The following is a 16,985-nucleotide window of genomic DNA, read 5'->3' as shown; positions in this document are numbered from 1 at the left end:
ATAAAACAAGGGATCTCTTTGACAAGGAGTCTAGACTTCAGCATCTTTTGCTAGTCCTTTTGAGTGTTCTTCTTTGTCCCTTTTGCAACTGATATTAGTTGGTGATATGATGTAGGTATTTCATAAAAAAATTGATGCAATAAAGTACTTCAAAAGGGTAACGTGAAATAGCTTCGTTGTCTAATAATTTGGAAAAATTGCCTTTTTCTTATCGAAACACCTACTGTTCAGCCTGAAGATATGTAATTCATTGTTCCCTTGTTTTTTTTTTTCATTCGTTACATAGGAAAATTCATTATCAGTCAGTAGCACCCTGATTACGAGGTTGTAACAGCGTTAGCATAACCGATATGATAAGCGCAAGCGATACGCATTTTCCTTATAAACCGTACCATTTGTAGCACGCCTATATTTTCATACCGTGACAGTGTTTCCAGACGGGCGCGTATTGCTGAACCAAACGATTTCCATTTCTCATTTCTTTAGTGATAATTTTTGCTTCTCAGTTTTTGCTCCATGTGTGAAATCAGATTCTTTACTCGATTTGTTTGCGACAAAAAAAAACACGTGTTCTCGTGGAGAAATCATAACGCCTCGTGTGTGTGTGTGTGTGTTGTAAAAGCGTGTGCTTTGGTGCATGATTTATGCGCCTGTCGTGTCGGTCGTTTCGTTCGTTTTATCGTGTAGAACCATTCCAACTTTTAATTCAATTTCCACCGGCTCGTGTGGAAGCAATTTCGTGGCAAAAGTGTCACTGTCACATAGCTGGTGAATCGTGCTGGCGTGTGGGAAGGAACAAAATACACCCTTTGCAGCTATGGTTAGTGCGGAAGTGAGTGAAACCGTGCTTCGCTGGATAACCGCCCTGAACTGGAGTGCGGAAGTTGGTGCCGACCTGTTGACAGGTGGGATGGCCACGAGTCGCGAACAGAGCGGAATGACGATGATAGGCTACTGGGAGCGATCGCTAAAGAATCTTTCGACGGAACAGCGAACCGTATTTACCGTGTTTTCGATCATGGTGATGGTAATGGCCATCTTCGGCAACATCGTCACCATCATCACGAACGTGAGGCGTGAACAGCGGCATCTGTTGCGCGTCTGCATGCTATCGCTCGCCCTTTCCGACATTGCTTTCGTGATCGTTACCTCGATCGTGTATCTTTCGCAGTTTAACACTGAATTCAACTCACTCTGGGTAGGCAATGTGCAAGGACCATTTCACCTATTGCGGGTGAAATGCTAACTTCCCAATGATAGATTTCCATTTTGCTATGCTCTTTCTACAGACCCTCGGTGAGCTGATGTGCACATTTTCCCCATTTGTGCAGACAATGGCGGTGCTGGTGAACAGTATCACGCTGGTAGCGATCGCACTCGATCGATACATGGCCGTACGTAGTCTGATGAAGGGCGTCTGGGAACCGAATGGTTGGTTCTGTGCCACGTGCGGTGTTCTGATCTGGGGACTAGCGGCTGGAATTTCCAGCCCAATGCTCACTCTGTACGAGATGTTCGATATCGTGGTACTGACGACAGATCCCCAGCAACCACACGAAATCATCAGTGGGTACTATATGGCGACTATCTGCGCTACGGATAAGAGTAAGAATAGTTACTACTTTGTGGTCGTATTCGTGGTGATCTTTCTTCCACTGCTCGGCGCTTTCTGTTGGTTGAATGGTGTGATTGCGCGAGCATTCTGGGCACGGAGAAATCCTATCGGTGGAGCTCCGAAGGGACCTAAAAAATGTCCATCCAGCACGTCCTGTGAGAGTAGTAACGACAAGAAGACACTTACCACCAATGTAGTCACATCACACCCGATTGTCGACAGACGTACACCGGCATCGGTGTTTAGTAAGTATCGCGAGATGTTCTAGCGAAGATGAACCATAATGATGGGATATAACCCCATACTAACATATTTTTCTTAACAGCTTCTAATTGTACCTGTCCACATCACAACACAACGGCTATTGTTGGAGAGCAAACAACGCAGAGTGATACCCCGGCAGGATCACCTTCAGTCCAGCGACCCACCCAAGGATATCAAACTGAAGCCATTTCGAACCGTCGCCGACGACAGATACACATGTTCAAAGCGATCGTCGTACTGATGCTGGTATTTTTCGTGTGTCGCCTTCCGATGTGGGTGTTCCTGCTAGTCAAGATGATGGGCGATGCAAACACGAGCGCCTACTGGAATCTGCACTACTCCTTCGGTATCCTGGCGATGGTAAACGCGGTACTTAATCCACTCATGTACACATTCCTCACCGAAACGATCCGTTTTACACTGTTCGTGAAGGCACATTGCATGCGTGCCTGTGTGCAACCGTGCACAAATGTTGTGCAACGCATGAGAAGTGGTGGAGGAGACTGTGAGTTTCGAAAAACCCGTGAAACGAAGGAACGGGACAGCAATGGTAGTGAGCATGAGGCACATCATGCAGGTATCTATATGGGAGACTGAGTATGATGCGGGTAGAGAAGAATATGAACATAAAACTCTGTCATCGCCGATGTTAGTTGTGTGTGTAAAAATTACTACATTAATAATAATTAGAATTAAAGTTACAAACATAAAGTTTTGTTACACCTCTAAAATAATCAAATAAAGCAGTTATTTTATAGTTACTTTTCAATCCAGCTTACAAAATAACATTCTCTAACGATCTCCACATGCCTGTGAGATCATCAAATGATCACTCTCAGACATCAAAGAGCATAAACTTTGTTACTGGTTCTCTCTTTCTCACTTTCACACAGGTTCAGTGCGTGCATGTTTCGTGCACGCACTTTATGCTCTCATCTGGAGCATGAGTCGCTCCAATCGAGATCCCCATTGGATCAACGGTTGATCAAAATCCAGCCGTGTCAAACATTCTTGGTTGATCAAACAACATGGTACGAGTCAGATAGTTGAAACTAGTGATTGATTTTATCTTCGCCAATTACAATGGAGAAACATTATGTTAAATCATAACTTTTTTATTTAAACCACAAATATTTATTATTTAAATATTAAATAAATATTTATTTTTATTTAAACCACCAATCTCTTAATTCTTAGAATGAAGTTTGTCGATCGTGTTTGATTATTTATTCAAGTTTTTCATTAGTTATTCAATACGGTGTTTAACTGCTCTATTGATAGTTGCAAATCAATGATGAGTATATAAGGATTATAATTATGTAAATTCTCTTTTAAACATCAGGCATTGGTTGAATAAGAGTATAAGTAAATAGTTAAGTAAAGAAATAGAAATAAAAACAAGAATTGTTTGTTTACATTCAACATTTCATTATTCTTTGTTCAACATGTTCAACAGTATTTTAATATTCTCTATTAGACGAGTTGGTTTAAAAAGCGATTGGTCGGTAAGTAAAACAAGTTTTATGAAAATGATTTTCATTTTAAATTTTTTTATCAACATCGATTTTTAGTTTAATCTTTCGCTTTAGTTTGACCAGTTTGACAACCCCGAATACGAGTTTGCTCTCCCGCTCTTACCTACGCGCCATCCATTCTCTCACACCTCATCTGGCAGGGATACACAGTTAGAGCCCCCAATCAGCATGCCAGCCAGCGGCATCGGATTCAATTCGTTACTGACCGCGCGTACCGACAGACGTAAACCGCGCGTTCGCTGCTCCTTTCCGTTTCCGCACACCTTTCTCTCCGCACCGCTGCCACCGCTCGACAGACTGCTGTGTGCTGTGCCGTTGCTGGCCACCTCCGTTATCCGTTGGCGCCATTTGCCCCAAAACCGGTGGGGAAGTGAGCGCCGGGTGTAAAAGAATCAGCTTTGGAGGGTCAGGAGTGGAATTCGGATTTCGGATCACGATTACAGTCCACACAGGGTGGCAGACCGGACGCAGCAGAAGGAGAAGAAGGCTTGGAACGGAAAGCACCAGTCCTTCACCAACGGGTGGCCCACCTACCGCACCAGACTGCAAGTGTGTCGCAGAGTGTGTACGGTGCCGCGTACCAAGCAGCGTCGTATGGGTGTGTGAGCTTCATCGAAAAAGACTCGCGAGATAGCGAGGAACCCATAATCAAACCGAAGAAAAGTAAGTGTAGACTGCAGGCAAATATGTTTGCATGTGTTTGTGCGTGTGTGTGCGTTCGTGTAGGGGCTGCTGATATTTGCATATGGGGTAATCCAAGTTCAGAAAACAGTTTCAACGAGTGTGGGTTCGTTTTGAAAATCCGGGTGTCCAAATTGTGTTAAGTGAAGGTTAAGCTACAGGTATAAAAATTATAATGAAAAAAAAAGGAAATCGATCGAGCAACGAATCTGTAAAGTGCACTTCAGTTGCATCGTATTGAATCGAGGATCAAACTCATGAACGGAAAGATTGAAAACAAACGGTACCGTACGGGGTTTGGGGGTGGGGCAGGGGCGAGAAAAACAAAACCACAACCGTTTTCAGGTGATCCTCGACTCATCAGCGCCCACTCGAGTGGAAATGGTTTACGGTTGGTGTTTCGGGAGAAAATCAACCGCTCATCAACCGCGATCATCGTACGAATAGATCGTAAAAGAAAACGCATCTTTTTGACCTACAAATTCGGAAGCGATCAAAAACTGCACGTGCTGCTTTTGGGAAAATGGTTTGTGGAAATGGAAAAGAATCGAGCACTGCTTGATGATTTGTAGTACAGAAGGTGCTCGAACAAACTCCCGGTTGGCACAGTATATCTCGTGCAGGTGTGATAGTGAAAAAAAATCGGAAACTAAAGATCTTTCGTAGCATTGTGTTGGCAGCGCGTTGTTTTGATAGTTCGGTGATAGTTGTCGTATTTTTTTCAATACAAATTAAATTGTGATGCGTGCTTGTGCGTGTGCATATTGTCGGTATTGCCTTCTTCTACTTCCCGTGACCTTCCACCGGTCACCCACTGGAGCAAGAGCGTGAAAATTGTGAAAGAGAAAATACTTCTTCCACGGTACGGTATTTGGTCCGGTGTTGAGCACGATGCAAGAGGGGGGGCCATTTTTTGCCACTACTTATAGCCACCCTCCGTGCTATGGATCTGAAGGGTGGTGGTCTAAGTGGTGGGGTGTTAGTGGGCCGTGGGTTAGCTTTCGTTTGTTTACTTTCACTTTAGTGACGATGCCAGAGCAACCGTCCAGGGTGTTTGCGGCTCTCTTGGGACGGGTGCGCAAAACATATTTTCGTGCCAAACGATCATCACAGCACCGTTTGCGTTCGGAATCGTGTTTTGGCACGGCGTTGTAGAGAGGCGGCAAGCATCAATATCAATAATTCAATCTCATTTCGATCAGTTTTCGTTTCGCCCTGTTAATATATTTAAATTAAGCCGTAACGCAAACGAAACCGTTTTCGAACGAACGGGCATCCAATCGAACGATCAATGCACCCGGTGTCGGTGCATCGGCATCGAATCGTAACACCCTGAGAGATGCAAAGCGGCCAGTGTTGTTCGTTGTTGCACCCGTTGCTAGATCATCTGCGAATTTGGAGAGAATTTCCACCTGGACATGAACTGAACTCAGGTGGAATCGTTTGCGCGAGAGAGGCAAAGTGTGCGTCCGATTTGATTTTTTATTGTTATTGTGCTGTAACGGATGGTTTGTGCATAATTCTCACCCTCCGCCCGTACCACACACGCACACATTTATATGGGGTCGCGACAACACAATGCGTCTCGCATCGGGTTCGTTGCTTAACCTAAACAAAACTCATCCACCATGCAGCCGGCATCATTCAACACCAAACGCTGACATAATGCGGAAAAGGCATGGCAAAGCAAACGAAGGAGAGAAAAAAAATGTCAGCCGAACTTGAAATGGACTTGTGCGGATTTTTTTACATAAATGTTGCAAACACGAATGGTTAGATTATATAAAGGAATGATCGCAAAAAAGGGGGGAAAATTGGTTCAACTGCCAGGGCTTTGGGCGCTAGTAGCGAGAAGAGTATTATTTGGCAAACGAGGTTCGTCGCCTATTGCTGGTGCATGTTACGTTAGATTTATGGGCGCAAGGCGATTAAAAAAAAGAATCGCCATTTCAAATGCTTCAGAAGGAGATATTGCTCACTTTAAAACATATTGATATGAATTTTAGTATAAAATTATAATATCCATATTACTCTTTTTTATGTGTTTGTTATATATTTCAAATATTTTTCAAAATTATTTCTATGATCTAAAACAACATTTCATTTGTTGTTTGTGTTTCATTTGCATTCAGTTTAGTAACGTATAGGTCGTTTAGTTTTTATTTATTTAATCTTTTCTGAAAAAAGTCCTATAAGCCCATATTATGGCAAGCATACCCTAATGAGTCGTTTAGCCAGGAAGAATACAAGGTAGCAGTGCGGTCGAGTCATTTTGATAGTTTTTTATTTTTGGAGAATAACGGCTTTCATTAGGTCAGGCTCATTAAGGTTGAAATGAGTAGGTACAATGTTCACAAGGCCTTTCTTTCTTAATGGGACCATATTTCGTATCCGGAACCTTATCCCAGGCAAGCTTGATTCATTTTGTTATTGAGTTAAAATGAAATTACCCAAACGAACATTGTGGATTCAATTGATTAATATTTAATATCAATAAATCAATTGTTGATTTAGTGATTTAATCATTCATTCAATTATTTTCGAAGATCACCATATTGTGATCACCATTTAAACACAGATCGTAGTACTTTAATTATGTTGGATCATTTATAATACTTCTTTTAGGCGGTCTAATAATTTAATTATTCGAGGTTTTTTTATTCAAAAGAATAGTCAAAACTTCTGAATATGTTGAATAAGATAACCCTGCTTTTATTTACTGTGTTATTTTTCTATTTCGTCATAAAATATAAAGCATTATTAAAGTACAGTATGGAACATAATATTATTTGTAACATTTTGATTTGAAAACGGGCTTGCAATTTGGATTGAAATGCGAACTGTCCGTAGCAACCTAGTTGCCAATTAATTGCCCCATTTAATGTTTTCCCCCTTACTGTCCAAATAAACTTCCGTTCGTGACCGTGATTCGTTAAAAATTGGGGCCTTTTGTGTTGGTGCTGTTTTGATGAAACTGTTTTGTGTTACTCTTAATTGACCTTCGAGACGTACGATGCGTAGAAAAGTTTATGATGATTTGTTTTATTTATTTTTTTTACACAAAATTTACACACACTAATAGAAAACATCCATCATTGCGAGGTGTAAATTTGATCATGTTAGCAAACAAAAACTCCGCCATACTCCATTGTACATAAAGTCTTAGCGAAAACGGGGTTCAAAACTACAGTTCAAGGCGCAGTACTTGACGGAAGCAGTAATAATTCCACGCGTCGCGATACCAACACTGGCCGGAAGTGCACAATTGCCGATAAGATGCATCTCACTTGCTGACGGAGAAAATATTACGCTTCTGTAAAACCATGAACCAAGACGATGCGACGCGATCACTTGGTACGTTGTTTACGATCGCATTGTGATGCTGTGCTTATCGCGCTAAAAATAAAATAAAAGTGCGCAAAACATAACATATCGTTCATCGTTCAAGGAACGTACCAGAAGTAGCATACAATGTGGCAAACACACCCAAAACACTGACGCACACACTCTGGTGGCCCCCAATCGAGTTCCGGTCCGATTCCTTCCCGTGATTGAGCTTTTTGTTGTTGAGGCGAGATCCGAGGCTGTGTATAAGGGTGAAAAGAAATGTTGACGTGAAATGACTCATCCTTTCACTGTGTGAAGAATGTGATCGCTCGATCGACGACGACACAAAACGTTTAGTTTCATTTACTTTTTTCAATTTAATTTTGCCTCACTTTCCATGCTAGAAACAAACCTGCAAACGTTTATCTTTACGGAAGTATTTTTTTCCATGATTTGTCTATGCCCCTTTTCACGTTCCGTACTATATCGGGGCTGGCAAAGTGGGGGCCTCAGATGAGCGGAAGATGCTCACTAACCCGATTGTTCACGGTATGAATCCGGGCCGAATTATACTCACCACAAGTAAACAAAATGCGTCGTTTTTCCATCGTTCGTTGCTTCTTGTAAACTCACCATTCGATTCGTTTTTCTTTCGTTTCCTTTTATTCCAGATATGGCATCGACCCGATAAAACGCCACTCCGCTAGCACTGGGGAGCGTGTGCCGCGTGAAAGAGATTACAGAGCGACCGTAAATTGGATTACACTTTATTTGTTTTACGTCCCGAGATTTTCATCTCCTCCCGAACGTCCAGTGCGTTAGGTAAGGTCAATGTCAGTGCTAACGCGCACCACCCGATTCGATGGACCGGGCAGGCAGTGGTGAAGGAAACGATGGGGGAAGCGATGGGACGTGGAACACGCGTCTTCTGTTTGTCGGCATCTTGGGCAAGATTTAGGTCATGATTAGCCGGAAACTTTCCCTTTTAATCGGTTCAATGGGTTTTGTTGTTGTTGTTGTTGTTGTTGTGGTTGTTGCCGTAAGGGCGTATCGTTAGAGATCGAAGGGCACGGCCTTTGGATTCCGGTACCGGTTCTAATATTAAAAGCCAGTCACTGTCTGGATAGGAGGTCAAGGAACTTTAGTGTGTCAACCATGGGGTTGGGCCATGGAATTGAGGAGAAATTACTACCGCCTAATAGGAGAATGTGAACAATCTTTGGCTAGCGTTTCATTTCACGAAATTGATCATGGTATGGTGAAGACTTTTTCAACAGTAATTGCATCGTTGAAAAATGATTAAGTATGAAAATTGGTAAAGCAACTTTTTCAAAAGCATTCATACACAATCGGCTATATTTCACTTTCACGTTCCGGAACGACTCCATTCAGCTCCCGGTTGGGAACAAATGGACTTTTCGAAAGGAAAAGTAACCTCTCAGCGCCACCGCCTCAGCAGCGGAAGAACCTTAACAATTGCCTAACTTCAAGCTCCAATAGATGTTTTGATAGACAAAAAATGCTTCCCCGTAGTGAAAGTGGATCTGGACAACAATTCCAAACTATCGCCCCTTCAGCACACCTCGGGGCATGTCTGCCATCGATTGGATTGCGTCAATCAAGTCTGTGGCGTCTAGGATCTCTCAAGCGCCGAGACGTAAAGCAAGGTCGTTAATTTTTGGGGATCCGCTAATCGGTTTACCTGTGCCGGATGCGTTACTTTCCAATAGGCAGGATCCGTTGTCGTTTCGCATCTCATCATCGCTGGGTGCTAACGATCGATCGTTATGATAAGCAGGATAATTCAAATTCTTCAACATGATTTCACTTTTAATACAGTTTGAAGTGATTTTTTTGTATGTGTGTGTGGAAAGCATAACACCTCAAAGAAGGTGTCAAAAGGTGTATTTTTTGGTGTGAAAAAGTGAGTAATGGTTAGGGCATTTCATTGGTGAAAAGAGGAATTTCATTTCTGTTTATGAATTATTAGTAAATTAGTATAGTCGAAGAAATAAAATCCTGTGCTTAGTATTATGAAAGACACGAACGATTCAAATGAGATTTCGGCCCACAACCGATTGTGTTGTTTCGCCGTGCGTTACCCATACGGCTATTCAGGCCGTCCAAGTAACAGGAATAACTAAGCTATAGAGTATTGTCAGCATGGTTCAGATAAATGATTCCTTGGAAAATTCATAATTCCTGGATGACTTCAACTAAGTGTTTTCACGCTTGTTAACATTTAAGATGCGTGTTTTAAAGAGACGTTTAGTACAAACAAACAAACCTTTTTGTATTCTAGAGCTTCTTGTTTCTAATGACTACAAATACAAAATGGGTTTTAATGGCTCTGGAAGCCAAGGAAACAGCTTCAAGGATGTTGAACTTATTCTTCCTTCAGGGTTAGTAGATAGTTGTTCCCCATTATCGCCACTAATTTGATTGTTTACCTACTAGCTTCAGAAGCCATTCTGAAGCTCTTAGTGGAAAGAATAATGGTAACGATGGTAATTCGCCCAATTTGTCTTATGTTGGACCAATACTATGCGTGTGTACGTTGACTAATCGGTTCCGCACGCTTGTCAACGTACGTCGCGTAATCGTTTTGCAGCGAACCTTGTATGAACCTTGCAGTGGTAATCCTCGCCCCAAACACTAGACAAGACAGAGCTTCCATTGTGATGTTTTAAAAATAACATAATTTTTCATTCGTCTCCTCCACCGATAGTGAACTGACGGGAATGCAGCTCACATCGTTTGTACTCGCTCCGCTCCAACCAAGTACGACCAGCCCACACAAACTGCAGGGACTGCAGCCAAAGCATAGCTTAATCGGTGTGGCGTTTTTGTTCGGTTCGCCTCGACAAAAAAAAATAAAACAGCGCGGTTAAACCATCTACCGATATGATAATGGGGCGCTTGTGCAATCTTACAATTCACGCGTGCCCGGCGGCGACTCGAGCACACCCAAACGCATGATCGTCTTGCAGGGGTGTTTGCGATCCGTAGTAGCGATCCGTGACAGAAATATTATTGTTTTGCTGCTCGTACTTAAGGTTGATTAAAATAATTGCACCACTCGCTGCGGTCCAAGGAAAGCTATCCACACGCGTATTGGTGTTGTTTATGGTAGACGAAAAGGGTGAAGAGACTCCATCACTTTAGGCACACAACGCCTTTCGGCGTGTCAGTAATGTGATAAAATTGTAAATTGAAAACAAAATAGTAGAAAAATGTTTCTCCTATGATTTATGCATGGCATTAAACTTGACATCTCTTGTTTGAGGAGATTGTTTGCAGTGGTTTAAAAAAAATGAGGGAGTGAATTGAATTTTTAAGACATCATTTTCACCAGTATCTCGGTCTGCACAAGTCCAACGAGCGACTAGGTCAATAATGCCGGAGCAGAACACATACACACACACAAATGATGCGCAGTGTGTCACCAAGCAAAACACCAGCATTGGAGTGTGTAAGTTTCGGCTGATGGTAGGCAAATTTCACCCTCGACGAAACATCCAAGACGCTACAAAAAGGGAATCATTCATACATATGATGTGTGTGCTGGGGGAAGAAAAAGTAAAACCACTCTTACCGCATCCATTATTCATGCATTTCTCTTTTTGCATGCGCGCTAAAACCGGGCCGAAAGGCGCGAGAAATATGCCTACGAGAAAGTACACGCTCGGTGGAGTCGACCCCAACACACAAAATGGGTGAGCTTACGTGAGGACCACGTCGGGGTGTATGTTGATGATGATCCATCGTTTTGATGGTGTTTCACCGGGACGTAACTGCTACATTCTTCCTTTAGTGCTTTTTTCCTTCTTCTGTTGTCGTTGTGTTGTGACAAGCATTTCGGTGTGTGCCGGTGGCCGGCGATCGATGAACTAAAGATGCAAACATTAAAATCGCATCATTAAGCAGACGGGGTAGTTTTGGGGGGAAGCCCCGTGAGCAAGAGTGTGACCCACATTTTAGCAATCGAAACTGATCAGACACGGACAGACAGATTCGTTGAGTTGTTCCGAAAAAAACGGGTTTCTTTCATCACACACCGTTGCGCGGAGAAGACGAACAAAATGGCAAGTTTGCAAGAGCCCCGCTTTCTGAAAGATACTCTTCAAGGTTTTTTTTCAGATGCATCATGCCTTTGCCGCTCAGAAACAATGGTATAATACGGATTTGTTAGTGTTACCAACGGAGATAGATACTTGTTATATGTTGACTAACATTTACACATCGCTTATCCGAGAGTGCAGTCCAAATTCTGAAGGTAGACGAACATCCATTGTTCCACGCGGAACAGATATCATTTCTTTGTTATTGCCACCCATCGTCAACATGAGAAAATCATTGCAGCGTCCACTGCATGAGTCAGATAATAGCAAACAATGTGCTTGAAGTTCTCAGCAGCGGCTGCGAGAGGTTTCCCCTTTTATGTTGCTTTGTTCGGGGAGCCTATCGGGAGGAGCAGATCGTGGACAGATCTAGTAACAAGCGAGCGAAATGCCACATACCGGGCGTATGACACAGTTCGCTTTATATTTTGCTCGCCATCACACACAGCTGCGTTATGCAAGCTGGACGTACGATCGATCATCAATGACGGCTTTACGATCAGACGAAACCAGTGCTACCAGTTCGCCGTCCAGGAAAGGGTTGAACTATTTATCCATCACCCACCTAGAATGGAGATCACCTGCAACTAGGTTACAGTCCGGTGGAAAACTTTCCCGTAACATATGTAACACATTAACGATAGTGCAGCGGATCGGATGATGCATCGATCTGCTAGTGCACGTAAAACTAAAGCCGTAACAAAACAGGAAATGAATGTCGCGGAAGGGCCTCGCAACAGCGGTGACATGAATATTTATCAAACATAATGACCATATTTCATCTCCAGAAAGCCTTCCGGATGTGGGATTATCAAAGCCACCATCCACAAACACGCACGTGTTACGTCAAATGGGATGAAATGGTAAATAACTCGGTAGTAGATTACAGCTGTCTGCCCTTGGAATGCTTTGGTAAAGTGTAATGTGTTACGATTCACCTGACATGTTGTGGTTAAAAATATCACCACTGCCAGGCCTCTTTCCTTGCTTTCTTAGGAGCTAGTGTTGTGAGGAATGTTTAACTGTGATCTTTGCCTATTGGGGTGGGATAGAAACACAAACACACAAGAAACCTAACGGCGGTTGGCGTGTAAGCCGTGCACTGATAAGGTCGGATGTTTATTTAGATATTGATTTGTCACAACGCGAACAGGGTACGAGATTATTAAAATGCCTGCCATATCTCATCACGGTGCGGGCATTTCGCGTACAAAGACTCAGTGACTATTGCTGTAGTTCGCAACTTGCCTTTGTGTTGGCAGTGGGTAAAGAAAGCTACTTGCGAGAACGTATTACCGCTTGCATCAATTGCGAACTGATGTTCAGGTTCTGCTAACAAGCTGGTAAGTGCTCGAAGCACACTCAATATATTTGCCAAGTGCCCTTGACGTCGACCGGTCGACGACTTGCAGCCGTACTAGCTCGTTTGCAAAACCATGGTTTGGGACGAAATTGAAAGTGAAACTGATCGCGTATGTAACGAAGAATAGGAAACGCTTCTTTTGCAGATCCCAACGAAGAACCAACCCAGCGACAAAATGAGCCAGTACTATTTCCCGATCGTGTTTGTTGTTCTGCTAGAGATATTGCGTCTGGCACAATGTAAGCATCCAAAAAGCAGCAGACGAGATAGATCGCCAATGACTTACGATTCTGTTTTCGTTCCGATTCTCCTCCCCAACAGCACATCCATTTCTGTTCAATTCCGGAAACCAACAGCGTCGTGCGCAGGTAGAATGGAAAACACCCGAGGACAACTGGACGGCCGAAGCGGTACCGAGAAGCATCCATCCGTTGCTGCAAAACCAGTACAACAAACATCAGCTACCACCGACAAACCGGTACGAGATGATCGAAGGTGACGAGGACGAGCAGCTGTTGAGGCGGATGAACGAGGCGAAACAAAATGCAACCGCCCGCACGCTGTTTTACTCCACCAAGGAGGAATCTCATCTGCCACCGCTACTGACGAAGACGATCAAGTATTTCAACTTGCAGCAAGTCGCGTTCGAACTCGAAACAAGCGTCATGTCGCAGGTATCCTGCACTGCTTGCAAAGCTGGTGCGGGTTTGCTACAGCACTACATTCGCACCGGCAAGAGCAAGGAGGAGATCATCAAAATGATTTACCAGTACTGTGTGAATCTCAAGATTCAATCGGCACGCGTTTGTGAAGGTGTTAGTCAACTGTTCGGTGTGGAGGTGATTTACGTGCTGAAGCGTATCACGATCGGACCGGATGAGATATGTAGCTTTATCATTGGAGACGCTTGTGGGGACATTTATAATCCGTATCACGAGTGGGAAGTCGAGTTCCCGCCAGTTCCGAAGCCTGATCCTCGTGAGTTAGGCCTGCCAAAGGAGGCTGCTCCAGTGTTCAAAGTGTTGCACCTGTCAGACACACATTTCGATCCGTACTATGCCGAAGGATCAAACGCGGACTGTAACGAACCGTTGTGCTGTCGGTTAACGAATGGACGCCCGACGACTCCGAATGGTGCGGCAGGAAAGTGGGGTGATTATCGAAAGTGTGACACACCTCAGAGGACGGTGGATCATATGCTGAATCACATCGCCGATACGCACTCCGATATCGATTTCATCATCTGGACAGGTGATCTACCACCGCACGATGTTTGGAATCAAACGAAGGAGGAGAACCTGAAGGTGCTGAAGGAAACCGTCAAACAGATGACGGAGAAGTTCCCTGGTATTCCGATCTTTCCGGCGCTTGGCAATCATGAGAGCGCCCCAGTCAATAGTTTTCCACCGCCATACGTCCAGCAGGTGGACAGTTCGATTGCCTGGCTGTATGATGAGCTAGATGTGCAGTGGAGACGCTGGCTTCCGGCAAGCGTTTCACATACGGTGCGGCGTGGTGCATTCTACTCGGTGCTAGTACGTCCTGGCTATCGGATCATCTCGCTCAACATGAACTACTGCAACAACAAGAACTGGTGGCTGTTGCTCAACTCAACCGATCCTGCCACCGAACTGCAGTGGTTCATTTACGAGCTGCAGAGCGCCGAGTTTGCGGGTGAAAAGGTACACGTGATCGGACACATTCCACCCGGTCACTCCGACTGTTTGAAGGTGTGGAGCCGTAACTACTACAAAATTATATCACGCTTCGAGAGCACAATCACGGCACAGTTCTTCGGCCACACGCACTTTGACGAGTTTGAAGTGTTCTACGATCCGCACGATCTGAGTCGTGCGACCAGTATCGCATACATTGGACCTTCTGTGACGCCGTACAATGACCTTAATCCGGGTTATCGGATTTACTACATCGACGGTGATCATGATGAAACTACACGGGTAAGTCGCGTACCTCCGTAATGGAAGGGCAATCGGGAACAGGTTATTTTCGTAGGTCGTTGTTGATGTATTTATCCAATCTTGCAGCTAGTCGTAGATCATGAATCGTGGATAATGAATCTGAAGGAGGCAAATCTCTACGATTACCCGATCTGGTATAAGCTGTACTCGACCCGGGCAGCCTACGGTATGAAGGGTCTTAGGCCCGCGGACTGGGATCAGCTGATCAACAACATGACCGACAGTAAAGAGCTGTTCGATCTGTACTACAAGTAAGTGGTAGTGGTGAGAGCGTTGTTTTCTTCTTCGCAATATTTACCAACTGATGTTCTTTGCGTACACAGGCACTACTGGAAAAACTCACCGGTCAAACCGGAGTGCGATTATGAATGCCGCAAGCGCATTCTGTGCGATGCCAAGAGTGGGCGATCACACGATCGCAAGTACTTCTGCGAGGTTGTGGAAGCGAAAATCGATGAGAGCAACAAGGGCTGGAAAGATTGGATCTTCAGCTCGATTAGCTCTTCGTACGTACTCTACAAAAAACTGTTCTAGCTACTTGTCCATACATGCTTTTGCAAGTGTGCTTATCGACATACCCGTAACGCATGCAGCTTAAAACCCATCCGTACGCACACTGCCATCTCACACTGTACAGCTATTAAGGGTGGTGTTGGTGATTCTTTGTGTGATGTATCCCCACAAGCTAACAGCTTCTCACGCTACTCTAACACATTCGCCTACTTTTTAAATGTAATTATCTTTCGGAGGAAAGTTTGGGCCATAGTTCATGCCAAGTGTTATCTCTGTCGCTTTCCCTGTCTTCACACTTCCATTTCGCAGCAGCTCCGTATCTGGAGGTGACCATGCTTCGGTAGCGATCGCGAGTCATGATCAAGAGGTGATGGAAGCGTACGAACGTAACAGACGGCTGCCGAGTGTAGAGCTGGCTGCCGGGTGACTGGGTACTGATACTTTTGGGTTTTATATGTCGACATTAATACAAGTACGGTTAATTTACACTCACTGTTTTTAGTTTATAACTTACTCGAACTCGAATGCCAGTGCGTTGTTGGTTCGTAAAAAATGTATGTTTAAGTGTATTTCCCTCAGGGATGTAAATAAATGAAGTTTTACACAGCATTTTTAAAGTGATAAAATATTTAAATTCTGAACATATGGTTAATTTCAGCACCAGGTGGTAGAGTTTTATGAAAATACACACAAAGAAAAGAGACAAATTGCAACAATAAATTTAAAAATGGTCGGTACATTTTTAATGTTCTTCTGCTCAACAGCATATCCTACGCTATTCATGGTATAACGAGAATATTCTGGCGAAAACGATGACCATCTGCAGGCGATGATGGTGATCCATGAAAATGCCGATCCAAATCCCCTTGGATAGATGTTTCCTCCCGGAGCAGCACTTCTGTGGAGATAAAATCCAACGAGACATTCCCACTGGTTCAACCAACTTTATCATGATCGGATGAGTGATCGTAAGGAATTTCGTGATACACGATTTCGTGGCGTAGGGTCGTGTAAGGCCTTAAAGCTTAGAGTGAAACACATCAATTGAACGGTAGGTTTGTGATAAAAACGAATTGATTCGAATTATTGCTGGAGCAGCGGTACAATCGAATTGTACACCATGCGAACGCGTTAGAAGGTCTACCGTGACCAGTGCACCCCAACAGCGATTGAAACGAACTGAACCGGAAACTGTTAGAAACCGGCTGTCTCCGGTTGATGGAACGACAGACTATTTCATTTAGGAAAACACAGGTACTCGACATTTAGGTGGACGCAGTGCGTGCGTAAGCAGTAATTTAAATAGGACATATTAAACAAATCCAACAGTAGCGTCATTAATAGCGTTAGCAAAAACCTTCCGTCTGTAAATAAGATTAATGCAATCTCACCAAAATAAATTATTTCAAATTGTAGCCTTACTTTTCATTATTTAATAGTTGTTTCGTGGCTAAAGCAACAAGCGCCTAAAGTGCATCTCTATCTGGGCGCCTCCTGTACGCTTATCTACAGCATGTTCAAGGTACTATCGTTAGTAAATGTGTATAGTTTTATATGCACTTCAATTTCTGCACCTAAAACTCATTT

General features: G+C 43.7%; 3 protein-coding genes across 9 annotated transcripts in view; 2 read left to right on the top strand and 1 right to left on the bottom strand.

Annotated features, from left to right (window-relative positions):
* LOC125770221 (L-threonine 3-dehydrogenase, mitochondrial) overlaps positions 1 to 16,985 on the bottom strand; it is a 114,197-nt gene that overhangs the window by 72,918 nt on the left and 24,294 nt on the right. The window lies entirely within an intron of this gene.
* On the top strand, positions 432 to 2,962 carry LOC125770197 (orexin receptor type 2). Its single transcript, XM_049439571.1, has 3 exons — positions 432 to 1,198; positions 1,290 to 1,860; positions 1,941 to 2,962. The coding sequence occupies exons 1-3, from the start codon at positions 818 to 820 to the stop codon at positions 2,474 to 2,476; spliced, it is 1,488 nt and encodes a 495-aa protein (XP_049295528.1). The 5' UTR covers positions 432 to 817; the 3' UTR covers positions 2,477 to 2,962.
* Positions 3,603 to 16,813, top strand: LOC125770155 (sphingomyelin phosphodiesterase). Of its 7 annotated transcripts, none has more exons than XR_007419151.1 (7): positions 3,603 to 4,077; positions 8,094 to 8,244; positions 13,052 to 13,145; positions 13,228 to 14,864; positions 14,952 to 15,136; positions 15,209 to 15,617; positions 15,711 to 15,824. XR_007419151.1 is itself a non-coding variant. In XM_049439497.1 (7 exons), exons 3-7 carry the CDS (start codon positions 13,082 to 13,084, stop codon positions 16,212 to 16,214), a joined length of 2,121 nt encoding a protein of 706 aa, XP_049295454.1. In that variant the 5' UTR covers positions 3,603 to 4,077; positions 8,094 to 8,244; positions 13,052 to 13,081; the 3' UTR covers positions 16,215 to 16,813. The 7 variants fall into 7 exon arrangements, 5 of the variants coding, with proteins under 5 accessions (XP_049295454.1, XP_049295453.1, XP_049295450.1 ...); XR_007419150.1 differs by having other exon boundaries at positions 15,708 to 15,798; XM_049439497.1 differs by lacking the exon at positions 15,711 to 15,824 and adding an exon at positions 16,163 to 16,813 and having other exon boundaries at positions 15,209 to 15,391.

This window comes from Anopheles funestus, chromosome 3RL (assembly GCF_943734845.2).
Source record: "Anopheles funestus chromosome 3RL, idAnoFuneDA-416_04, whole genome shotgun sequence".
Taxonomy (NCBI): Eukaryota; Metazoa; Arthropoda; class Insecta; order Diptera; family Culicidae; genus Anopheles; species Anopheles funestus.
This window is presented reverse-complemented; position numbering and strand designations above follow the sequence as displayed.